Source organism: Herpailurus yagouaroundi, unplaced genomic scaffold, assembly GCF_014898765.1.
Source record: "Herpailurus yagouaroundi ecotype Mexico unplaced genomic scaffold, PumYag 186, whole genome shotgun sequence".
NCBI lineage: Eukaryota > Metazoa > Chordata > Mammalia > Carnivora > Felidae > Herpailurus > Herpailurus yagouaroundi.
This window is the reverse complement of record NW_024412417.1, coordinates 18,853,564-18,880,163: the sequence shown is the minus strand read 5'-3', so window position 1 is coordinate 18,880,163 and position 26,600 is coordinate 18,853,564. Positions and strand designations below refer to the sequence as shown.

Here is a 26,600-nt window from a genome sequence, read left to right as displayed (position 1 = left end):
GATGCGCCTGGGAGGCTCAGTCAGTTGAGCATCTGACTCTTGATTTCAGCTCATGTTATTTTCCCAGGATCTAGCCACACATTGGGTTCTGTGGTGGGTGTGGTGCCTACTTAAGATTTTTTTCCATCTGCTTCTCTCCCCAACTCACACGCACGTGCTCTCTCTCTCTCTGTGTCTCTTTGTCTCTCTGTCTAAAAATAAGTAAATAAATAATAAAAAAAAGTTTGATTCTTTTTATTGGTGCATAGTATTCCATTCTATGACTATACTAGAATTTATTTGTTGATGATCATTTGGATTACTTCCAGTTATCTTAAAAATAAAATTGCCATGAATATTCAAGTACATGTGGTATGTTTTTTTGTGGACCTATATTCTAATGATAAGAAGAATCAGTGGTTTCATGGTATGTTTCAAATTTTAATTTATGAATTTAGTGTCTGTTATTAGAGTTTGCTGAATGTTATTCAGTATATTTGAGTTAATTACTGCTGTCAAAGTCCTTAATAGGTGTTTTGGCCTTGTGACTCTTTTCCATCGGTGACAAGAAGAGGTAGGGTGCTCTACCCTTTTTGTAGGTTTAGATTGTGGTATAAATTTATATCTTTCATGATTAGAAGTATAACTTTGGGGATGCCTAGGTGGTTTAGTCGGTTAAGCTTCAGGCTCTTGGTTTCGGCTCAAGTCATGATCTTGCAGTTTGTGAGATAGAACCCGCGCCTGCCTCCGCACTTACCAGCATAGAGCCTGCTTGGGATTCTGTCTCTCCCTCTCTGCTCCTCCCTGCTTGCGTCCACACTCTCTCTCTCAGATAAACTTAAAAAAAAAGTTTAATTTTGGGGGAATTACGGTCTCCCATGTGTCAGGTTCCCCTCTTTAATTAAAATGGAAAATATTAACCTTTATAGTGTTTTTATTAGGATTATATATGAAAATTAACATTTATTGCTTAGTATGTATACCTTTGATTATTATTATTATTATTATTATTATCCAGTAGACCTGCTTTTCCCTCTGTCTCTTTCTGACCCTTTTCATTTGTGTCATAATTTGGATATTTTTCTCTAAAAATAATTTTTCTAAATTGTGAATAAAATTCACAAGTCTGGATTTGCCACACATTTATTCCAGTGATTTTAACAACAGATATCCTTTGAATCTAACTGGTTTCCAAAGTTTTAGGTGCCTAAAATTTGATTAGTGTATAAATTACCAAAAATGGGTTAAACTAAAACACTGGTGCTGTGTCCTAGTTTAAAAATTTTTTTTTTTCAACGTTTATTTATTTTTGGGACAGAGAGAGACAGAGCATGAACGGGGGAGGGGCAGAGAGAGAGGGAGACACAGAATCGGAAACAGGCTCCAGGCTCTGAGCCATCAGCCCAGAGCCCGACGCGGGGCTCGAACTCACGGACCGCGAGATCGTGACCTGGCTGAAGTCGGACGCTTAACCGACTGCGCCACCCAGGTGCCCCCTAGTTTTAAATCACTCTTTCTGATTTAGACTGAATATCAAATGGCTGAGGTTTTTTTGTAAATTAAGTTAAATGGAAGCTGTTTGAATCAGTGTAGCCAATGTGAACCAATAAGAACTTAGATAATTACAGTTTGGGGTAGAAAGCTACAGGTCTTTTAGTAGGCAAGATAGATATGTAAAGTATAAAATGTACAGCATCTTTTTTTTCCAGAGTATTCAGAATATAATTAATTATGATTGCCTAAACAGGTTCCAGCAACCGATAGAAACGCTTTGAGTTCACTCTGGGGGAAACTGGCCTCTGAGATCTTAATGCAGAACTGGGATGCAGCTATGGAAGACCTTACACGGTTAAAAGAGACCATAGATAATAATGTGAGTTACATTTTTCCATGGTGATTCTCTGAAATTTCTGTGTGACCTTCATACTTTCTGATGAGGAAAACACTGTGTACTTTAAAAAACAGAAGGGTGGGGAGAGGAAGGAAACTTTTCAGATTAGCTTTTTTTGACTTGACATACAAATCACAGTGGGTTAGTGGATTGACTAGTTTCACTGAATCTCCTTGAGAGAAACTATCAAACTTCTTTTGGCTCTTAGAGAAAAGAACTGTTTTCATTTCTCTTACAGCTACTGTGCCTTTTTTATTTGTACAGTGAAAATGGTGTAATGCTATTAGTGCCACCTCAGTAATAAGTCCTCAATAAGACAGTTTTCATCTATAATTATTTCTGATAAAAGCACTTATTATGGAGTATTTAGTTCAGTCTGCTTTTAAAATGTTTTCTGAAATGGGTATAATTTACAGCTTCTGGCTTAGCAGAATTATTGAATTTATCTCTCAGAACAGGGAGATAATTTCTAATGTCGAGATTTGTGCAGATAGTAGAGGGTCCAGGGGTTAGGACTTTGATCATAAGGGCTCTAGGGTATGCCTCAGAAGGTTCTCATTTTTAACTAAAATTCCGAGATCAGTGTTTATTCTTTTATTCTCTTGCTTCTTTCTCATATTAATATTTCCTATGTACTTATTTTTTAACTCTATAGTCTGTGAGTTCCCCACTTCAGTCTCTTCAGCAGCGAACATGGCTCATCCACTGGTCTCTTTTTGTTTTCTTCAACCACCCCAAAGGGCGTGATAATATTATTGATCTCTTCCTTTACCAGCCACAGTAAGTTATTTTACTATATAATTTAGTTTTAGTCATAGGAAAGAATATGGATTTTTTTTTAAACTTAAAAATGTACTTCTACATTTGAATTTGTTGTCAACCTTTTTTCCCTTCATGTGGTAGATTTGCTTATTGTTAAAGTTTACACGTACCTCTAAATTTTTTGAAAAAAGTATATTTTAAGATCATTGAAGTGCTATTTAGTGTGCTTCCTGGGCCAGCAGCATAGGCATCATGTAGAATCTTAGGCCTCACCCCAGAAAAACTAAATCAGAATCTGCATCTTAACAAGATCCCAGGTAATTAATATATTAATTAAAGTTTTAGAATTAGGGCTCCATGCCAAATTACTAGAAGAAATATATACATCCTAGAATCCTTTATATCATTATTGCTCCATTATCCAGCTTTTGGTGATGAGAAATTTACTGCTTTATGAACATTGTTAGCTATATCATTTTTTTAAATTTAGTTTTACATTTGAGCTTAGGTGCCTTTGAATCTTCTTATTTGCTTAGAACACCGGAAAACAAGACTGCTTTGTGAAAACACTTCAGATATTTGAAGATAATTTTTCCTTATCTCTTCTTTCAGGCTAAATATCTATGGTTTTATCAATATTTAATTTTTCAGACTCTTTAGTATTTTGGTTGCCTTTCTTAGATAACAATGCCAGTTTATCCATAGCCTTCTTAAAATATGAATCTTCAGAATTCTAGGTTTGTTACTTAAATTTTATAGGTTACTGGGGCAATATTAGCTTCTTGACCTATACATGTGCTTATATAAATATAGCCCAAGATTGCAATAACACTTTAGCATTTGTTTCATGGTATGCCATATATTGACTATCTTGTTAGCTAAACTTGATATAAACACTTGAGCCATAGGTTTTGTTATATCTTACCCTAAATGAAGATGTAGTTCTATTTCACTTGATTTTTGTTCATTATTGTCTGTCAAATTATCAGATTTTAACATTTTTCTCTAAAATGCATATTTATTTTAATTTATAAAAGTATACCTTAGAAATAGTTGGTGTAATACCCTTCTGATACAAAACATCAGTGAAGATTGAGCAACCCTTTTTTAATTTTTGTAATTTTCAGTCTTGAAAATAATATCTGTGGCAATATATTTGGATAAATTGATAAGATAATCTAAACTGAGTCCCATTAATAAATGTGACTTTAATTAATAAGTATACTTCAAATACTCATTTTAGTAAGATTTTTCAGACTAATATATTTGACCCCCTCAGTGAAATTGTTACCGTAATCAGTAGCACTTTGAGTTTAAGAGAAATTAAGTTGTTAATGGTAATACAGATAAATAATATTCAGCGAACTGAGAAATGCCAGTAATTATTTTTATGGAAAATTAGGAAGCCAATTTTAAATGGTGTATATTCTATTCTCTGCATTAGATGCTAAATGTTCCCCTGGATTTGGTTTAAAAAGTACTTTTAACAGAAATAGACCTGTTTTATTTTGCATTGCAATGTAAATTGAATTTAATGTATTTAGTCAGTATAAATGACATGGTGACCCAGTATGTTAAAACTTAAACATGGGCAGAGGAGTTTTTGAAACAGGAAATTATGTTTTTCTTTCCTTGAAAAAAAGAAAAAAAAAAAACCTACATGGCATTAGGTAAAAAACAATTTTTGATCTTTGCCTGCATCCCATTTTAAATATAAATGACAAGAGGTGAAAATTTATTTTTTATAACATTGTATTTATTTTTCTATTTGAGATATTTTATAGTATTTTATAGTATTTAAGCATGCCTTCTAGATACACGTTATTCACTAATGTGTTCATAATAGCCTCATTCTTAGCTGTTATACCTTAAAGAAATCATATTTGTGGGAAATTCATTATTAACATTATATATATAGTTTTAAAATTATAATTGTATTTGAGTATTATTTGCTGTTTGTTAGATGCCTTGATAAATTGTTTATAATCTGGAAAGTTATATAAATCATAGTCTGTATGTTGAATTAAGTAAAAGACTAATGCAAAAGATTAAAAAGACAAAGCCCAAAATAACTGTAAACTAAAATAAGATTCTACAAGGGTGTAATACTTGTTCTGGCTTTTAGCATAGAAAGCTCAGCAGCTTTACTTGGTAGTGTCTTAAAGGTAGATTTATGAAGATAGAAGCTGAACCATCCTCAGAAAGACTGATGTGTAAAACCAGAATACCATCAGTAATTTATAATGAGAAGTGTAAGTGGTAAGAGTTCTCACCCTATAGATTTAACACATAGGAAGCTGTGTAATAAACATAAGATTGCTTTATGAGTACTTAGAATCAGAATGCAAAGTTTAATTATGTGGGTGGACTGTTAATGGCACCATCAGGTTAAGCTGGCCTAGTATATCTATCTTCACAATAGGACTATTGCACTGGGACCAGATCATGAACATTTTTGACATATGTTACTCTCAACATTTGGATGGACATTTCCTAGATTTGCTTTTTTATTTCTCTTTTCTTTTTTTTTTAATTTTTTTTTCAACTTTTTTTTTTTTTTTTATTTTTGGGACAGAGAGAGACAGAGCATGAACGGGGGAGGGGCAGAGAGAGGGGGAGACACAGAATCGGAAACAGGCTCCAGGCTCTGAGCCATCAGCCCAGAGCCTGACGCGGGGCTCGAACTCACGGACCGTGAGATCGTGACCTGGCTGAAGTCGGACGCCCAACGGACTGCGCCACCCAGGCGCCCCTTATTTCTCTTTTCTTGATTCCATTTCAGATCAGTACTTCCCACTGTGCTCCTACCCCCACCCCCCATTCTGATTTAAGTGTGTTAATGTCTTTTATCAAGTTCTTCTCAAGTTTTATTTGGTAGCTTTCTCTTAACCAGAGATTAAACTGATTAATCTCCCTCTGCTGTGGTGAATTGTTTATTTAATCCTCTCAGGGCAGTGATTCTTGAGAGGTACCTTTTGGGAAGTACTTTTGTGCAATCATTACATTTTAGAAAAGGCTTATTTATTTGTGATACTGACAATTACAATCTATCTCATGCAGTGATTGAGACACAACAATAGTGGACAAATCTGGAGTATCCAGAAAAATGACTAGTAAATCATTGCAAGAAATTTGGGAATGTTGATTGGTAAAATAGCTACATATCTGTTTTTAATGTTAAACTATGCATCTTTTAGAAAAGATGTTTTCTGAGAATTTCACACAAGAATTAAGGATATATTTCTCGTTATTTATGGAGATTTAAGCAAACATGCATTCAAATGAGAAGAGATTAAAAATAACACAAACATTAATATTTTGTCTCTTTCCTGATTAATAAAACCTGTAAGATTGTCTTAAGAGTTGATTGGTATCCCCAAAACCAGGTGTGCTCGGATGAACCTGCCATGAAGAGCAAATTTAACCCACACTTTGGCCTGTAATATGTGGCTATAATCCTGACACCTAGGGGATGGGTTAAGGATAAGGGCAGCTCTTCCTGAATTAAGCCATTGGAATCATTAGGAATTGGCTTTCTAGGGTACTGCTTATTAGTAGACCCACTCTTCTGTGTTTTTTGCAGTTACATCTGTATTTAGAAAGGAACATTATATTAAATAGGTAGGCTTTTTGAATATTTCCAAGTAATGAAAAGCATGCAAACAAGAAAAATGAAAGTATTCAGGGGCGCCTGGGTGGCTCAGTTGGTTAAGTGTCTGACTTTGTCTCAGGTCATGATCTCACAGTTCGTGAGTTCAAGCCCTGCATCAGGCTCTTTGCTAATAGCTCAGAGCCTGGCGCCTGCTTCAGATTCTGTGTGTCCCTCTGTCTCTTCCCCTCTCCCGCTTGTTCTCTTTCTCTCTCTCTCTCTCTCTGTCTCTCAAAAATAAACATTAAAAAAAGTATTCTTAAAAAAAAAAAAAGAAAAATAAAAGTATTCAAACCCACTGTGAAAATTATGTAATACAAACAAGAGGGAAACAATACAGATTAATTCCTGACAATTTTATGGCTCATATGAAATTTTAAAAGCATATGTTTAATTCATTAGTAGAACCGTTTGTTATGGATACTAGAAATACAAAGGTAGTTCAGTTGAGATTACAGAAAGTGTTAAGATAAAAATCAAACTTTTCAAAAGGCAAATAATGCAAAAATGTAGATTATTTAAAAAAACTCCAGTGTAGTTAACATACAAGGTTATTTTAATTTCAGGTGTACAATATATTGACTCAACAATTCTATACATTTCTAAGTGCCCATCACAATAAGTGTACTCTTAATCCCATTCACCCATTTCACCCATCTCCCCACCCACCTCTCTGGTAGCCACCACTTCTGTATAGTTAAGAGTCTGTTTTTTGGTTTATCTCTTTTTTCTTTGTTTTTCTCAAATTCCACGAGTGAAATCATGGTATTTCCTTTCTCTGAATGATTTACTTCACTTACTGTTATGTTGCAAATGGCAAGATGTCCTTTTTTTTTTTTTTTTCAATGTTTATTTATTTTTGGGACAGAGAGAGACCGAGCATGAACGGGGGAGGGGCAGAGAGAGAGGGAGACACAGAATCGGAAACAGGCTCCAGGCTCAGAGCCATCAGCCCAGAGCCCGACGCGGGGCTCGAACTCACGGACCGCGAGATCGTGACCTGGCTGAAGTCGGACGCTTAACCGACTGCGCCACCCAGGCGCCCCAAGATGTCCTTTTTTATGGCTGAGTAATATTCCAGTGTGTGTGTGTGTGTGTGTGTGTGTGTGTGTGTGTGTGTGTACTATATTTTTTCTTTATCTACTTAACTTAGGCTGTTTCCATAACTTGGGTATTGTTAATAATGCTGCAGTAAACAAGGAGTGCATATATTTTTTCAAATTAGCTTTTTAATATTTGGGTAAATTATTGGATCAAATGGTGATTATATTTTTAATTTTTGAGGAATCATCATACTGTTTTCCAGAGTGGCTACAGCAGTTTGTATTGCCATCAGTAATGCATAGTTCTTACATCCTCGCAAACGCCTGTTGTTTATTGTGTTTTTTATTTTAGCCATTCTGACAGGTGTGAGGTGATACCTACTTTTGTTTATTTGCATTTTTCTTGATGAGAGATGTTAAGCATCATTTCATGTTCTGTTGGCCATCTGTATTTTATTTTTACTTATTTTTTAATGTTTACTTATTTATTTTGAGAGTGTGTGTGCACACCTACGTGCTGCGCTGGTGGGGGAGGGGCTGAGAGGGAGAGACAATCCCAAGCAGGCTCCACACTCAGCACTTGATCCCAAAGCAGATTATGACCTGAGCTGAAACCAAGAGTCAGGTGCTTAACCAACTGAGCCACCCAGGTGCCCATCTTTTACCCGTTTAAAAATTATTACTATTATTATTACTACTACTGCTACTACTATTTGGTCTTGAGTTTGAGAAATTTTTGGTAGATTTTGTATACTAAGACCTTTATCAGATATATCATTGTTCAGATGTCTTCTCCTAGTCACTAGGTTGTCTTTCAGCTTCTCTGATTGCTTTCTTTGCTTCAGAAGCTTTTTATTTCAATGTAGTGCCAATAGTTTACTTTTGCTTTTGTTTCCCTTGCTTCAGGGACCTATCTAGAAAAATTTTACTATGGATGATGTCAGAGAAATTACTGCCTGTGCTGTCTTCCAGGATTTTTATGGTTTCAGGTCTCATATTTAGGTCCTTAATCCATTTTGAGTTTATTTTTGTGTATGGTATAAGAGAGTGGCTCAGTTTCCTTTTTTTGCACATGCTTGCCAGTTTTTCCCAATACTGCTTGTTGAAAGAGACCATCTTTTTCCCATTGCATATCCTTGTCTCCTTAGTTGAAGTTAATTTGACCGTATAGTCGTGGGTTTCTTTCTGGGCTCTCTGTTATGTTCCATTGATCTTTGTGTGTGTGTTTGTGCCAGTACCATACTGTTTTGATCACTAAAGCTTTGTAGTATATCTTGATATCTGGGATTGTGATATCTCTAGCTATGTTCTTTTTCAAAATTGATTTGGCTATTTGGGATCTTTTGTGGTTCCATATAGATCCATATAGATCCATATAGAATTCTGTGAAAAATGCTAGTGGTATTTGGACAGGGATTACATTAAATCTGCAGATTGCTTTGGTAGTGAGCACATTTTAACAATATTTGTTCTCCTAGTCCATGAGTATGGAATATCTTTTATTAGTTTCTTTAATTTCATCAGTGTTTTTCAGTTTTCAGAGTACAGATCTTTCACCTCTTTGGTTAAGTTTATTCCTAGGTATTTTATTATTTTCGGTGCACATGTAACTGAGATTGTTTTAATTTCTCTTTCTACTAGTTTATTATTAATATATATACAAATGCAGTGGACTTCTGTATATTGCTTTTGTATCCTATGGCCTTATAGAATTCATTTATCAGTTCTAGTAGTTTTGGTGAGTCTTTCAAACTTTATATATAGTATCATGTCATCTGCAAATAGTGAAAGTTTTATTTCTTTCTTACCAATTTGTATGTCTTATTTCTTTTTCTTGTCTGATTGCTGTGGCTAGAACTTCTAGTACAGTGTTGAATACAAGCAGTGAGAATGGAAATCCTTGTCTTATTCCTTGACTTTAGGAGGAAAGCTTTCAGTTTTTCACCTATGAGTGTAATGTTCATGTTATCCTTGAGTTTTTCATATATAGTCTTTATTATGTTGAGATACATTTCCTCTAAACCTATTTTGTTGAGGGTTTTCAACGTGAATGGATGTTGTACTTTGTCAGATGCTTTCCCTGCATGTATTTAAATGATCATTATGGTTTTTATCCTTTCTCATTGATGTAATGTATCATGTTGATTTATTTGCAAATATTGAATCACCCTTGCCTCCAGGAATACCCACTTGATTGTGGTGAGTAATTTTTTTGTACTGTTGGATTTGGTTTGATAATATTTTGTTGAGGATTTTTGCATCTATTTTCATCACAGAACTTGGCCTGTAGTTCTCTTTTTAAATTTTTTTTTTCAGCGTTTTATTTATTTTTGGGACAGAGAGAGACAGAGCATGAACGGGGGAGGGGCAGAGAGAGAGGGAGACACAGAATCCGAAACAGGCTCCAGGCTCTGAGCCATCAGCCCAGAGCCTGACGCGGGGCTCGAACTCACGGACCGCGAGATCGTGACCTGGCTGAAGTCGGACACTTAACCGACTGCGCCACCCAGGCGCCCCAGTAGTTCTCTTTTTTAGTAGTGCCTTTATCTGATTTTGGTATCAGGATAATGCTGGCCTCGAAGGATGTATTTGGAAGCTGTCCTTCCTGTTGTATTTTTTGGAATAATTTGAGAAAAATAGGTATTAGCTTGTTTAAATGTGGTAAAATTTTCACCTATGCAGCCTTCTAGGATTTTTGATTGTTGGGAAGTTTTTGGTTACTGATTCATTTTCAGTGCTGGTAGTTGATAAGGTTTGCATGGGTCTCTTGTGGGAGCCTACAGCCACTTGAGAAAACTCCTGCTGGAGGGAGTAAGCACTCCTTGCTTGCAAGGTCCTAGCTGGTCTGCTGTGGGAGGTGGTCTACAGCCTCCTGGGAGGGAGACTGGCAGAGCTGGAGGAGGTGGGTTTTCAGAAGAGGGTGGAATGGGTGAGGATGCAAGTGTCAGGAAGCATTGTGCATTATCTGCTGTGGGAGGAGACCGGACCTGGCTGGAGAGGGTGTGTCCACAGGAGAATGTCTGGGCTTGGCACCATGTTAGCCAGCTAGGTGGAGAGTGTTAGCGGCACTGGTTCCTTGCAGGTGTCCAGGTACCTAGGCTGGGAGGCAAGGGAGGGAAATGGCCCCTGCCAGCTCCTTTGTTCCTAGAGAATTCTCCCATGATCCCTGCCCTCCAGCATAGGCCCTGAGATTAGTAAACAAATCTTCCTCCTGCATACCCCAGGTGTTTTTCAAACTGCTGCTTTTATGCTGTATCTCCTAGGAGCTGTTTGTTATGGTGTCTTTTAAGGGTGGGGACTCTGATTCCCCTCTCCTCTGGCTCTCCTAGAGCCACACCACTGCATTTTAAAATTTCAGGTGTTGAGCCAGTGTAACAGCTCATGAAATTCCACGCTTCTGTTTTTCAAAACCAAATGTTATGGGAGTTTGTCCTGCCTGTTCACGCTTCTGTGCCTGGAGTGCTTTGTGTGAGGGTCCTTTTCTCTCCATTCTTCATGCCCAAGGTATCCCTCCATTTTATGGACAGTCCCTTAGGTCCCTTTAGCTCCCACCCACGTCTCTGCTTTTTTTTTTACCCATTTCGATGAGGCTTCTTTTCTACATTGAGCTGTGGAGAGTCTGTTCTGCCAGTCCTTAGGTCATTTTCTGGGTTATATACACTGTTTTGGGTATTACTTAGTTGTATCTGTAGGATGAGGTGAGCTTGGGATGTTCCTACTCCCAAAGGAGTAGGAATTCCCCAGAACCCCTCCTAAAAAGTAGATCCGTATAGTGCTGCCAAAGCGAGCACTAAAAAAAAGTAGATTTGTAAAAAATTTTAAGATACGGTAGAGAGGTTCATGTTTATAGAAACCCTTAAGCTATTCTAGATAAATAGTTTTAATTCTTCGTTTATATTTCCATATTTCATATATAAAAAAGAATACATTTTGCCATTTAAGATGTAATAAGGTTAAAAAAGTATACATTTTATAGATTGTAGTTTCTGGGCAGAATACAGTGAAACTAGAAATTATTCCAAGTTGTAAAAATAACAATCAAAGAAGAGAATAAATGTTAATCCTGAAACTCTGTCAAAGAAACACTTAGATTAATTCATAGCTTTGATTACTTACTCAGCTTTTAAAACCTTGATTGAAAGTACAGAAAAACACAATAAAGGTGATGAAAATAAAATTACCAAATATATAATGTTGAAATTATTATTATATTAATGTTAAAACTGATAATTTCATTTCAAGAATAAAGAGTTAGCAATGAAAATGGGTTTGTATGTCAAATGATATAATAAAAATTATAAGGAATACTATATATACTTGCACAATACTTTCCAAAACCTGAAATGCTCCAGGTGACACACCTTATCACATCCGTTAAATGAGGATGGAATTTTGAGGTGGTTTTGCTTTGTTTTGTCTTTCAGTGATTGTACTAAAGGACTGTGGGTTGTGATGGATTATTGGCCATTTGGGTACATTTTAAAGTGTATGTGTATATAAGGAGATAGTTATCTATCTTTGTAAGGCAAATAGGACTCTGTTGGAATATCTAGTAAGAGCTTCAACCCCCCCTCAAAGAGTCAAATTAATGTAAATACAGAGGAGCTATTCAATGTTAATTAAAAAAGAAAGTTGACAGGGCACCTGGGTGGCTCAGTCGGTTAAGTGTTCTACTTTAGCTCAGGTTATGATATCACAGCTCGTGAGTTTGAGCCCTGCATCAGGCTCTGTGCTGACAGCTTAGAGCCTGGAGCCTGCTTCGGATTCTGTGTCTCCCTCTCTCTCTGTCCCTCCCCCACTCGCACTCTGCCTCTCTCTGTCCCTCTCTCTTAAAAATAAATAGTAAAAAAAAAATTTTTTTTTTAAAGTTGACATTAGAATTGTCTTTGGAATGTTATTACTACAAGTGAATCACACACTTTTTGGTCTTGAAACCTTTTCATGAAGAATTGTTGAATGTAATTTTGTCTTTATTGGCTAAATGTATTGATGTATATCTATACCGTATGAGATCGTAAAACTGAGAAATTAAAAAATATATTTTATAATTGACAAGTAGTAAATTGATTATGGTTGACTGATTTTTTTTTTTGAAAAATAACTTAAAAACAATTTAATGAGAACTGTGAATGTCACGGTTTTACATTTCTGCAGGCTTTTCACTTGCTGGCATGTTAGATTTTCCTATCTACTTTAATCCTTGATGTTATTTTGTTAAGAAAATCTAGAGTCACATATATGTAGTTGGACAAGAGCTGTTTTAATAACCTTTTCAGATAATTGTGAATATTCTTTTTTGCTAATCTAACAAAACTCAACAAGTAGTAATATTTTAAAGTTTATTATAATGTGGAATCCGAAACCTTACTCAGTTTTTTGGATTCTAAACTATACTGGTATTCTAAATTCTAGTGGCCCATCTTGCTCTTTAATGGGTCTTGTACTCATGCTTGACTTTATAACATCATGCATTGGTTGTTTGGGAAATCTTGGATCATTGAGTTATGCAGGTATTCCAGATATGTTGACATACAATACCAAAAAAAAAAAAAAATCACTCATTAATATCACCACTAAACCTATTAGAAAAGGTTTAAAGTATTGCAAAGTAGTCAAGCTCTTTGTGACAGGTATTTTCCAAAATTCCACCTTTTTGGGAAAGCTCTAATTTTATCTTTGATTTTTCTGAAAGTTTAGGCTCACTTTATTTTCTAGAAAATGTCTACCAAATACCCAATTCTGAATAGCTTTGGTTTATCTGTCATTCTTTGTTTCTTTTTTTTCTTTTTTTTAAAGTTTTTTTTTTTTCAACGTTTTTATTTATTTTTGGGACAGAGAGAGACAGAGCATGAACGGGAGAGGGTCAGAGAGAGGGAGACTCAGAATCGGAAACAGGCTCCAGGCTCTGAGCCATCAGCCCAGAGCCTGACGCGGGGCTCGAACTCACGGACCGCGAGATCGTGACCTGGCTGAAGTCGGACGCTTAACCGACTGCGCCACCCAGGCGCCCCTGTCATTCTTTGTTTCAAGTAAAAATAGTATTCTGTGAGGAACACAGTTAAGCATACAGCTCAATCATATAGTTGTCCTTAAGATAACTGTGACAACTACAGTATGCAGCAGACGAGCATTACACATACTTCCTTTTGTCATACAGAATATTATGAAGATTAGTACACAGGGATTGAATTTTTTTAAATTAACAATCTGTACTACGTGATTAAGGACATAGTTGAAACTGGCTTTTTTGTTTTTGTTTTTTAACTGTAAGAGTCTGGTAGTGAAAAAAAAGTGATTACTGGTATAGAATGATGCCACTATCTTGATTTGTCCTAAGATACTCAAAAAAGATTTCATTTATTTGTTTGTTTCCAATTCAGTGAATTTTAGTGACTTTACCAAGTGTTGCAGCTGTCACTGTTAATCAGTTTTTGAACAGTTTCAACTCCCCAGTAAGACCTTCCTGACTGTGAAACTTTTTTTTTTAAACAGAAACAGCCTGTTAGCAAAATGTGGAAAATAAACTACTTCAGTAATATTACAACTTTCTTTTTTTTACTAAAATACTGTGCTTATTCTTTTCACTTGCCATTAGATCAGGTTATCATCATATTTTCTCCCTCATTAGTAATGTCTTCCTGGCTTGTTTTGAGTTTTACTTGATTCTCACTTTTTTCAAATGAGAATATACTCAGTTGGCTTGACAGATCATTCATTGTTCAGTTATTTTTCTGGATTTTATATTCTTTAAGTAGAACAGCTGCTAGTAAGTAGTGTGTTACTGTCATTTGTATGTCTATATTCAATGTGCTTTTCAGTTGTCTTTGATAAATAGAAATTAGTGGAGAAGGTATATTCCTGTTTTTCATTTCTAGTAGCACAGTAATAACAACTCATTGTGTTTTGCTGGATATATTAATTGATAAAATTGTGTTAGATTGATAGTTTTTATAGATTGTGGACTTTAGGCTTTTTTTAAAATATAAAAGTACTTTGTTGATAATTAATACATTTGTTCTTGAAGTGAAAGTTTAGATGCCAGTGCAGGTTAAATAAAGTATCTTGCATTATATATATTTCCATTTCTGGCATAATTTATTCTGAATCTATAATGGAGATGATTTACACATTTGAAAAATGTTGAACTTTTAAATGTAACATTATATATAAGATAAGGTATCTGGTTTAAGATAGAGAAGTGTTCATAGGCTATTAGAGATGAGGCTTTGCCACCAAATGTAGATGCTATTAAAGAATGTTTTTGTAATACAATGCTCTAGTTATTACTCTCCAGTTGTAAAAAGAAAGATTCAAAGTTCAGTTTGAATTAAACACTCCTCTGAATGTTTAACACTCAATAAAATAAATATAAAATAGTAACATGAAATAACATAATAAATATAACATAAAAATAACATAAATACCCTAAGAAATTGCAAGTTTACTTTTATAGTCAACTGGGTGGTATTCAGAAGTTGTCAACTTCTAGTCATTCCTGCTAAGAAAGCACTTTTTCATGTAGGTATTTTACCTATTCTAGCTCAGGATAATGACCTTTTAAGGTGTCCATCTAAAAAATAAAAAAGCAAACGTAAAATTTCATCCTTTGAGGTTCTAGTAAGTGCCCTGCCTTGTTTTTTTCATGTTCTGTTTTGTTTGTTTTGTTTTGTTTTGTTTTGTTTTGTTTTGTTTTGTTTTGTTTTGTTTTGTCTTGCTGTCTTTCCAGAAATGCCCTTCTTCTCTTGTTTGTAAGTATTCAAGCCTGCCTTTTTTCAAAATCCAGCTCAGCTTTATTTCGTTAATTAAGTCCTGTATATAGTGTCTATGTTTGGTGTTTAATTATTTAATACCTGTAAAATAAACAATTTATAATTGCTTTAATTTTCCTACTATAGTATAAGCATATTTGAGGGCAGAATTTTTATTCTTTATTTCTTGTAGCATGGGCACATGATAGATATTTAATTTTTTTTTATTTTGGGAAATTTTTCTTTTGATTACTAAATGATCTAATTTGCAGTTAGAAAACACTAAAAAAACTTTCATAAAATTGTACAATTGGAACAGGGTTGTACTAGAGAAAAAAATATACAAAAATATCTTTAATTACCTATTATGAAATTATACTTCAGAACACAATAAATATTGATGCTCTTATTTTTAAAAAATAATAAAGTTAAATTTCAGAAATAATGGAGTTACAGCCTCTGTTCTTAAATAGTTTATAATCCAAACAAATAATAATAAGTAACAGCTTAACATTTAACTAAGTACAGATGTATTGTGCATTATAAATACACTGTAGGTATCACAGCTATCAGTGAGATCTGGAAAAGTTAGAAGAGTGCGGTGAAGATGAAAATTGACCCTTAAATTTCAGTTGACAGAAAAGGAGATAGTAAAAAGAAACAGAACAGGGGCGCCTGGGTGGCGCAGTTGGTTAAGCGTCCGACTTCAGCCAGGTCACGATCTCGCGGTCCGGGAGTTCGAGCCCCGCGTCAGGCTCTGGGCTGATGGCTCAGAGCCTGGAGCCTGTTTCCGATTCTGTGTCTCCCTCTCTCTCTGCCCCTCCCCCGTTCATGCTCTGTCTTTCTCTGTCCCAAAAATAAAAATAAAACGTTGAAAAAAAAAAAAAAAGAAACAGAACAAAAGAGCACAGTGGTCATGTGTAGACTGTTAACCACATCTGTGGTTTTGCTTGTATTTAAACTAAAATATATCATCATTGATTCAACAGGATTGCAAATTTTTAAGATGGTAAACTAACTTCATAAGAGTTACTCTCTTAATCTGCACTCCCCTTTTTTATGTATTGATGTGTGTAGATTCATATACATACATACATACATAGGAAGGATCGCTTCAGTTCTAGAAGATAGGGAGTCCCTGCTATGTTGGGAAGTCCAGAGCCACGGTAGTGCTATATACTGGAAGTCTGGACTATGGACCAAATCTGGCCCATTGCTTTTTTCCTTATGGCCTGTGATCTAAGAATGGCTTTTACATTTTAAATGATTGAAAAAAGAATATTTTATGACCTGCAAGTTATATGACACTACAGTTTTAGTGTCCATCATAAATTTTTATTGGAACATAGCTGGGTTCATAGATATACATAGCATCTTTGGCTGCTTTTGAACTATAAGGGGGAGTTGAGAATTGTGACAGAGATCGTGCATTGTTGCATTCTTGGTGCCTCACACAGCTACTCAGTACACAATGAATCCCCATGATGCTGCAGTTACACTTGGCCAGTGTTTCAAGGGCCCTGAATATTGTCATACTGCAACATTTTATTCCCAATGCATACTCATGTCAAAACAAGAAAAGTCAACTTCAGAGGTACTCTTAAGGCATAGTGGAGTGGGATTACTTTGTATTGAATTAGAAAGCAAAGCATTAAACTGACGCTATAGGTATGCTGAAAGAATATATTTTAATTCACATTGCAAGACATTCCAACTGACAGCAAAGCAACTATCAGACTAATTAGGAAATTTAAAGCAGAAATCTCCTCATAGTAGAATTTCCTCACAATTAATGAAAATGAGGCTTCAAGCAAAGTAAGTTTCTGAATGGCCATGCAGGGAAAGCCATTTTACCAGTGGTGATTCTAAATCATGTTCAGTTGCATCATCCAAAGAAATAATGTCCAGAAAAAATAGACGTGTTTAAAAATATTAGCTTTTTTTTTTTCAATGTTTATTTATTTTTGCGACAGAGAGAGACAGAGCATGAACGGGGGAGGGGCAGAGAGAGGGAGACACAGAATCGGAAACAGGCTCCAGGCTCTGAGCCATCAGCCCAGAACCCGATGCGGGGCTCGAACTCCCGGACCGCGAGATCGTGACCTGGCTGAAGTCAGACGCTTAACCGACTGCGCCACCCAGGCGCCCCTAAAAATATTAGCTTTTTGGTGAGAACAGTTAGTCGAGTTGAAGATATTTGGAGCAACATCAATAATCAATTAAAAAAACAAGGCATATGATTTTTAGTGATTTTCCTTGGCTCTTGATGGGTTAATAGATGTTATCAGTATGGTTTGAAGAATCATTGCTGGATTTGAAGTGACTGAAGAACACGCCTTTATGAATCGTCTGTGGATAACTACAGGTGAAAATATTTTCAAAGTTGGTAAAACACTAATTTATTACAACCTGAAGTGGAATCTGCAAATATATGTGGAGGGAAAAAAGGGAAGTGTTCAAAATACGGTTATTCAGTACATTGTTCGTCTCTAGATACTTTGTGGAAAATAGTTGAATCTGTGGTGTAATTTTGAGCCATTTTAGTCAACTGTGAACTTCATTTGTTCATGTGGACTTAACTGTGATCAGTCCATGAACTTTTGTCAGAAACAGAATATCCTGACTTTCTCTACTTAACCTTTAGATAGCTTAGTAATGGCAAAGTTTTAATGTGATTTTTTTTTTTTTTTTTCCCCCTGCTCAGGGCAAGATTGAAATTTTTCTGAATAAGAAAAATTGCCCTCAATCTTTATTATCAAGCCTTGGGTGGCTCTGGAAAGTAACTTTTACTGTAATTTGTTATTGTTTCTTAATTCACCCTAAAATATTATATAGTAAATATTATATTATTTATAATATATTATAAAAATATAAAATATTATAAATATTATAAATATAGTATTTATTTGAAAAACTATATTGCAGTATATTGTCACAATGATGACAACTAACATAGCATGAATAACAAGTAATGTCCAAAATTTTAAAAAAGGTAATGTCCAGTGGCTTTATCTGTTTGCCTTTCTTTCACATGTTAAAACAAGAAGGGAAACCTTCATTCCCACACAAATTTGCAGCAGATATATTTTTCAAGCTCAAATTGCAATTCCATGGACTTTTAGGCCTCACTGTAAGTACAGAGGAAATTTCCATTTCAAAATTCATTTGGCTGTGCTATTGAATTGGAGATGATTTATCTGCAGTGTAATGATACACTAAAGGGCAATATCATAAGAAGAATTTAACAGAATTCCATAATGCCTTTCAGGTGATAAATATGCTAAATTAAAATCATTTCTGTCAGTTGATACCAGCATTTGGTAGTACTAGATTCATGAAAAACATTTATAAAGACTGAGTATGTAAAATTTCATTACAGAACAACAGTTACAGATACACATTTGCAACTAATTTTAATGTTAGGGATTTGTAACTTTGAATGCAATTAAACAAAATTATCCCCAATAGATAATTTCTGTTCTCATGAGTAGATGAATTACAAAAATTATACTCAACAATTAATATTTTGACTAACATATTTTGGAAGTTTGTTTTCTTTTCATGTAAGAACCTGTACAGTATTCTCAGTTGTGCCTCCTGGCCTGCAAAACCTAAAATATTTTACAAAACTTTTACAAAAGTTTTGCTAGCCCCTACCATCTCAAAAAAAGTGAGATACAATTTCCTAAGAAGTTACCCTTCATTAAAAACAATGAAGATATACATGGTGCAGTGATATAAAGTTAGGATAGGTAAAAATAAATATGTTTAACATCTTAGACAATAAACTTACAGTTTTTTAAGCTGTATGGATAAGTTTATGAGTGAGTTCCAGAAATGTCTACTACAATTATTTACTTCAAAACTGATACTGAGATAAACAGTCATCCTTGTGCTTGTGCATGAGATCTCTGGCAGGAGAGTATTGAGACAAACAATTGTTCTGAACAGATTGCAATGTAAAAAGTTTCTGCCTAAAATTCAGGCTTAATTTTTCAGGTGATGAAACTTTTAACTGATGTTAGTTATCTTTTCCTAGAAATTGTTTTATTCTTGAGTGTTGATTGTTTTTATACCTTGAGGGAATATAAGAAGGGACTAAATATTATTGTTAGGTTATTATTATCAGATTCTAGAGGCGTCTAAGGAGTTCAAACAACATTTTGTGGAGAATCTACAATGTGGTGAAATACAAAGATTTATTAATATAGTCTGGAAGAATTTGGAAGATAAGGTATCTGAGCTGAATCTTGAAGGACACCAGAGTTGAGGATTTCAGAGGGATGTGTTTGGGGGAGCAATCCATGTGGAGTGAACTTTAAGAAGTGAGAAAACCAGGAAGTGGTCAATGATGGTCTGGTGGGAGGTGGAGCTGGATGGGTACTTTGGGGTTTATATATAGCCAAGAGGAATGGACTTTATTGACAAATATTTCCAAACCTGGCATAGTGCCTGACACTTAGAGGTACTTCTTGAGTAAAAATTAGGGAGCTATTTAAGGAAATTGAGCAGGAGGAATACAGGATAAACGCCAAATGACAGAGGGTGGCCAGCTGCTGATCATCAGAATAGCAGGATTTGTTAAATATTAGCCAAGGCCCTGCTGACATTTGTCTGACATCTAATCCTTCCTTTCTAATTCCCAGTGCTACCAATTTAACCAAAGCCTTATAATACTATAACAGTTTCCTTCTCCCTGTAGTTTATAGACTTTCATCCTTTGAATCTTTAATTTGTTTAAGTGCCTCATTTTCTGATTATGAGGACTTATTTGAACATACAAAGTTTTCATACATTTTTTTTTAAAGGTGAATGCGAGTCATAGCTTAGCAATCTTTGAAACAGACTTACAGTGTATATAGGGGGCTTCCAAAATCCTTTTACTCAACAACAGTAATAGGATTATTTACCTCTGAATTGAGTCTTCTGTTTCCCTTCAAACTAGGGAATACAAGCTGGTGTTCTCCTCAGGCTTTTTTTTTTTTTTTTTATTTCTTGGAGGAGATGGTCTTTATAATAATCATTGTTAATTGGTCACATTCTTAGGTTATTGAAACAGCACAATCCAATGGGCTGCTCAAGTGTGTGGTTTTTTTTTAATCACATGGTAAATTAGGTCTAGAGAAACTGGGTAAGTTATTAATAATTAACTCTTAAAAATATTAAAGTTATTTATTTATATTTTTACCTTAGGTATCTTAATGCAATACAGACAATGTGTCCACATATTCTGCGCTATTTGACTACTGCCGTCATAACAAACAAAGATGTTCGAAAACGCCGACAGGTACTAAAAGATCTGGTTAAAGTTATCCAACAGGTAAAAACTAAAATCTTTTTTAAAAAATGTTTATTTATCTTAAGAGAAAAAAAGAGACCATGCATGTGTGTGCGCACACGAGCAGGGGAAGGGCAGGGAGTTGGGGGAGAAAATCCCCAGCAGGCTTTATGCCCATTGCTGAGCCTAATGTGGAGCTAGATCTCGCAACCTGAGCTCATGACTTTAGCCAAAATCAAGAGTCAGACACTTAACTGACTGAGCCACCCAGGTGTCCCCCAAAACTAAAATCTTTATTAACTTTTAAAACTCTAAACTAGATCTAACATCTGTTTCTAAAGTAGGACCCTTAGTTCTTAAGGTAAAATGTTTTAAAAATAGGAGAAAAGTTACATGAAGTATACATAGAGAGGAACCTAGGATACTCAAATGGGCATTTACTATCTTTAATTCCAGTATATACTTATGCCAGATGTAGTATGGAATGAATACTGCTCTCTGCTAGGTGGATACTTAATATATATTGTGTATTAGCATTGCCTTTATTGCAGAGTGAAGGAGATTTGAAGCCTGGCATTTCTGGGAGATCTCTTACCTACCTAATTGCAGAGTAGTGATCTCTACATAGAATATGGTATTAATAGTCCCCAAGTTGTACAAAAGCTGCAGCCCTACTGGTTGATTTTTAGTGAGTTTCTCAGTAATCACTATGGGTTAGAAAAAGAACTTAAATGCTGTTTTGACCTAAGGATAAATTAAATACCAAGAGACAAATTCAGCAGGTTATGAATGAATGCCCTTATACTTGGGGATGTTATTGAGTAAGGAAGACTTTTGGCAATAGAGGAACTTGAAACCATTTGGAATGGTTTTAGGATGAGAATATATAGAGAACTCAGCCTGGAAGACATTATATGCTTACGGTTGGGCCTAGAATCAGGATATGAGCAATTGCTTTGAGACGATGACACTAGGTAATTTGCTAGAAATTAATAACAAAGGAGGAGAAACCAGGAATATTGGGATATTCTAGGGTCAGTCTACAACCAAACAGTGTTGAATCAAATCCAACTTGACCTTTGACATAATTTTACAGGAGTCTTACACATACAAAGACCCAATCACGGAATTTGTTGAGTGCTTATATGTTAACTTTGACTTTGATGGGGCTCAGAAAAAGCTGAGGGAATGTGAATCAGTAAGTATGAATTTTTACTTATAAATTAATATTTAATGTTTGGTTATTGTAAAAGTTAACTTTGCAGTGTTTTATTAAAGTAATTATATCAGAAATATATATTAATCTTAAAATGACTGATGTTTTAGAAATGTGCGAGGTGTAGACATTTTTAATATTGCCATATGTGTTTGCTTTTGTTAGTACAGTTTGTTAAAACATTGGTGGCATTAGAAATTCATACGTATGCCCATGATTCCATATCTTATTCTATATTAGTGAATATGTGAAGTATTTCCTGTGTGTGTATAAGATTGTATAGAACTGCACATTCTGAGATTCTAAATTTGTTTCATAAGTGGGCCTGTCTTTAGAATTTTTCACATGATTGTACTGAACATTTACTATAAACCAGTCAAGCTATAAGGGCGTGAATTTTATCACAATGTCTTCTGTTGATTGGTAGAAACTAAAGTACCTTCAAGCAGCTGAGTTAGATTTATCAGCTTTTTTAAATGTTAGTTTGTAGAGTTTTAAGAAATTAAGAACTTACCTGTTAAATGCATTTACCAAATCCATAAGTTATCAGTTGTCAGTTTTATTTTTGAACCCAAATGTTAACACAAAATATAAAGAGTTTGTTGAAGGATTAAGATCTTATTTCCCTAAGGACAAGAAAATTATCATGTAAATACAACTTCAGGGGTGATTTTCACACATTGGACAAAATAAAATAGACTCGAGTGTGATAATTTGTATTCATGTAGTCATATGTAGTGTTATTATGTATTATGTGTTGGTATATGCCAATACACTAAGTAGCTGGTTAGGCCTGGCTGAGGCCAAGGGGCACTTGGTTATTACTGTGAAGTTAAAATACCCTCTTCTAATTATGATACCTTCTGTGGAATAGGAGCCACCCCTTGAATTTTTCTCCTTTGTAGATTTCCAAGTCTGTTTACTTCACAAATATGCATATATTTAGTCTGTTCATAATGATTTTGAGTACCTAGAAGAGATATGTTATCTACACAGCATTTATTTCGGATAACGGGCAGGGCAAAACTACTTTGTCAAAAGGTTGCTAAAGTCATCAATAGAACAAGGAAACACTGCAGTGCTTAAATTAGGTTGTTTTTTTTTTTTTTCATATAACATTCATTTACTTCTAGTTAAATTGTTAGAGGCTTGTGCATAGTATTCTAGAAAGTGCTGTGGTATATAACTTGTGATATAAGGTGAGAGAATTGCAGTAAAGCACACGGGAAGTATTTTGGGTCACATTTTTGAAAATTGCTTGTCAGTGCTGTTAATTTTTTTTGTTACACTTTACACACATAGGTACTTGTGAATGACTTCTTCTTGGTGGCTTGTCTTGAGGATTTCATTGAAAATGCTCGTCTCTTCATATTTGAGACTTTCTGTCGCATCCACCAGTGTATCAGCATTAAGTAAGAACACCCTGATTTGATTTGTATTTTGTACTTTTAAATTCCTGGAAATTTCCATTTACTGTAAAATTATACTTAATAGGATTCCAGTTAATTGGATTTTTGTTTTATTTCCCTTTGCTTTAGAAGAGAAAGAAAACAGTCTGATAGTGATTTATTAAAAATCCTAACTTTTGTTTTTATTATGGGATGGTACAGATTCAGAAATACCTTCTTTGGCTTCTATGTGTGTGGCATAGTATGATTTTTGAAAATGGTATCTTCATGGCAGTATTCTGATTTTTGGGTACCTTTTTAAAAAGTACTGTTATACTCTTATATAGGGAGAAAAGAGAAAATAACATTTTAGAATGGTTTCAACAGGAGTTCAAATAAGGAAGAGATTAGCCCTTAGTGATTCAGAAATACTGTTGAAAGACTACATTTGGTAATCATTTCAGTTGATTGAGTTTGTTTTATTTAATTATATATTTGAATTCTCATATAGTAAGCTATGACCTCCTAAAATGTTGAAACATGGAAAGTATGGTGAATTTCAGTTCACATTTCCTTTGTTGTGTGAGAAAATTATTGGGGGAAAAATTGTGAAACTTGTATAACCTATTAGAAACTAATTGTACATATTAGAATTTGAAAAATAACTAGTGCTGTTTGGCCACAGATGAAGTCAAACAGTAAATATGTTCCATAAATGTTTAAAAAATTACTTTAATGTTTGCCTCTTTGGAATTGTGTGTAGACCAAAGTTTTTCTTTAGTGCCATTTGTTTTTGCTGAGGCATCCGTACTTGTTTGCCTAATTTTACTGGGTGGTTATTGAAGTGGTTTTTCAGTTTGAAGTATGATATAATCATGGTGCTTCTCCTATGGGAATTAAAGCCTTGACCAGTTTTATTAGTACTTTACTATAGCTAGCAGACATTAAAATATCTAATTCTCTTGAAGAATACTTGCATATTCCTAATATGTTATTGGTTATTGGTTGTGAAATAAAGAGATGAATCATATGTGGGATGCAGTTACAATAGGTAACAATTCTTGCAATGCCCTTTTTTTTCTTTTTTTAGAGATTTATAATTCAGTCTTATGAAGAGGGATGCTAATATTTTGTTTTTTCTTGCAGACTTTCCCCCATTTCTTATTAGAATATGGTCACTTGGGTGTTTTGCTTTGTCTGGGACTATATTTATCCTTGTTATCAGCCTTTTGAAAGCAAATTCTCCTTTTTATATCTTTAGTACCTAGTATGGTGACTCTGTACATTAGAGATGCTCAGTAAATACTTGTTAAATGAATAGATTTCTTTGCATTAGCGAATTTGTGTTTTTGTCCACAATAATGCTTTTTCACTGAGGTACCATGAGTAAAGTTTGTTCCAGCTCTAGCTTCTTCCCTTTATTAACTTGAGGACTTTGTATTCATTATTTTCCTTTTTTGAGATTTGGTTTACCATGCTTAACAGTGAAATAAAGTATTTGTCCTTTGTACTCAAGAGAAAAGTGCAGCTCAGAGGATATAATATAGTGGAAATACATCATCTATAAGCTTTTATGTGACTTTATCATTACCTAATAATTTTTTAAAGTTGGTATCAGTGTAGTTTTGATGTTTTTCTTTGAATGCTGTAGCTCTTTGATCCCAGTAGTTCAGACTAAAGTTCTAGTGGCTTTCTAAAGTCCAGAAATCTTTTCTCTTTTATAATGATAGTATTTCCTTTGTATTTCAGTTGTTTAAATGCTTTTGGCTGTGTGTGGAATGTTCTATAACTCAGGTGATTTTGGATACTTACATTATAATGCATTTTCTTCAATTATTAAGGAATTTTAGAGTTGGAAGAAATCTTGGGGAGCTTCTGATCCAACAGTGCAGTTACTGAATCATCAACAGTAGGGCTTTTTTCTGCACTGATGGAAATGTTATGTATCTATATTGTTTAGTATAGTAGCCAATAGTCCATTTGTGGCTTTTTTTTTTTTTTTTTTTTAAGAGAGCAGAGAAGGGGCAGAAGGTAGAGAGAATCTCAAGCAGGTTCCACGTCCAGCACGGAGCTGATGGTGGGGCTTGTTTTCACAACTCTGAGATCATGACCTGAGCCAAAATCACTTAGCCACCCAGGCATCCCCATTTGTGGCTTTTGAACACTTTACATGTGGCTCAGGTTTCAAATTATAGAACCATGGTTTAAATCCTGTGTGTGTGTGTGTGTGTGTGTGTGTGTGTGTGTGTGTGTGTGTGTGTTAGAACTTGTTTTCAAATGTGACATTATATATATATTTCTGTGTATATATAAGTCAAATTTATAGTCCCTTTATGCTTGCTTAGCTTGTACCTCTGTTCAGCTTTCCTCCTGACTACCGAAGCACTTTGGTGGACGCTAAGACTTCTGGAAACACAGTTTTACCAAAAAACCCCACAAAAAACAAAAAACCAGATCCAGTACAACTCCTTTGTTTTCTAGTGGTTTTGTAGCCCCTTATTTATAGCTAGGAAACTTAATGCTCAGAGACATTGAGCTGTGTAGTTCTTACTTAATGACGGAGCCTGAACTAATAGATCTCTGACATTCATTGTATTATACCTCACTATAAATTCTTTTTTTTCATTGTGCACAGTTGAAATTTTTAGAAATATCAGATTAAGACTAATTTATCATTAGTCTTTTCACTAAAAGCCAGAGGATAAAGATGGAAACCGTAAGTCACTATTTAACTTTGTGTCTCAGAATCATTATAGAGTTTTATTTTATTTTGCAAATACAGATTTCCTGAAGCCATTTCAAAGTTTTTGGATCAGATTTTCTGGATATGTTCTGCTGTGATGTCTAACAGAGCTACTACCCTATACCTTCAAAGTGGTTATTCACCAAAGCACATCCAGGATTGAGAACCACTGCATCAAGTTGCCAGTTTTTTAGGCACACATTTACATCCTGTTAAAGTAATGGAGTGAAAAATCAGTGATTTAGTATTTTTAGTATATAAGGAATTAAGATAGGGGCAGAGCAGAAAGTATAGCTATGGGTGAAAAAGAAATAGTTGTCTTATAGCAACAACGAGATCTCTGTAAGGTTCATTGGCAGGGTGGAGGGTGTGTACAGTAGGACTTAGTCTAGGGGTTAGGTTTTTCATTTTTTAAAGCTGCTTTAATGGGTTTGGAATATGGTTTAAAATAATGTTAAACATTTAAGTTGGGCTTTTATAAATACAGAAAACATCAAAATGCAGACTCTAAGGATTTGAAATCCATGGTAATGACCAACAGAGCTTAATGTTTACCTTTAAATTGTACATAGAAAAAACTCATTGTTCTGTAATCCAGATGTTTCTGTTTCTATTTGTTTAAGATAGAAAGAGACACACACAGTATGTGAGTGAGCAAGGGACAGAGGGAGAGAGGGAGGGAGAGAGAATCCCATGAGAGAGGGGGAGAAAGTGCAGAGCCTGAAGCTGGACTCAAGCTCATCTGATGTGGGGCTCAAACTCAGGAACCAGGAGGTTATGCCCTGAGCCAAAGTCAGATGCTTAACCGACTGAGCAACTCAGATGTCCCTGTAATACAGGTTTTTAACCCAGGTGTACATCAAAATCATCTGGAGAACTTAAAACAACATTAACTTAAATTTT

The 26,600-nt window shown here is 34.9% G+C and overlaps 1 protein-coding gene across 2 annotated transcripts in view; it reads left to right on the top strand.

Moving 5' to 3' along the window:
- Positions 1-26,600, top strand: part of EIF3E (eukaryotic translation initiation factor 3 subunit E) — a 56,471-nt gene that overhangs the window by 14,698 nt on the left and 15,173 nt on the right. For both annotated transcript variants that reach the window (XM_040494258.1, XM_040494259.1), the window contains 5 exons: positions 1,727-1,852; positions 2,526-2,650; positions 20,266-20,392; positions 21,447-21,548; positions 22,869-22,978. In XM_040494258.1, coding sequence (XP_040350192.1) covers positions 1,727-1,852; positions 2,526-2,650; positions 20,266-20,392; positions 21,447-21,548; positions 22,869-22,978 — 590 coding nt within the window. The remainder of the gene's footprint in view (positions 1-1,726; positions 1,853-2,525; positions 2,651-20,265; positions 20,393-21,446; positions 21,549-22,868; positions 22,979-26,600) is intronic.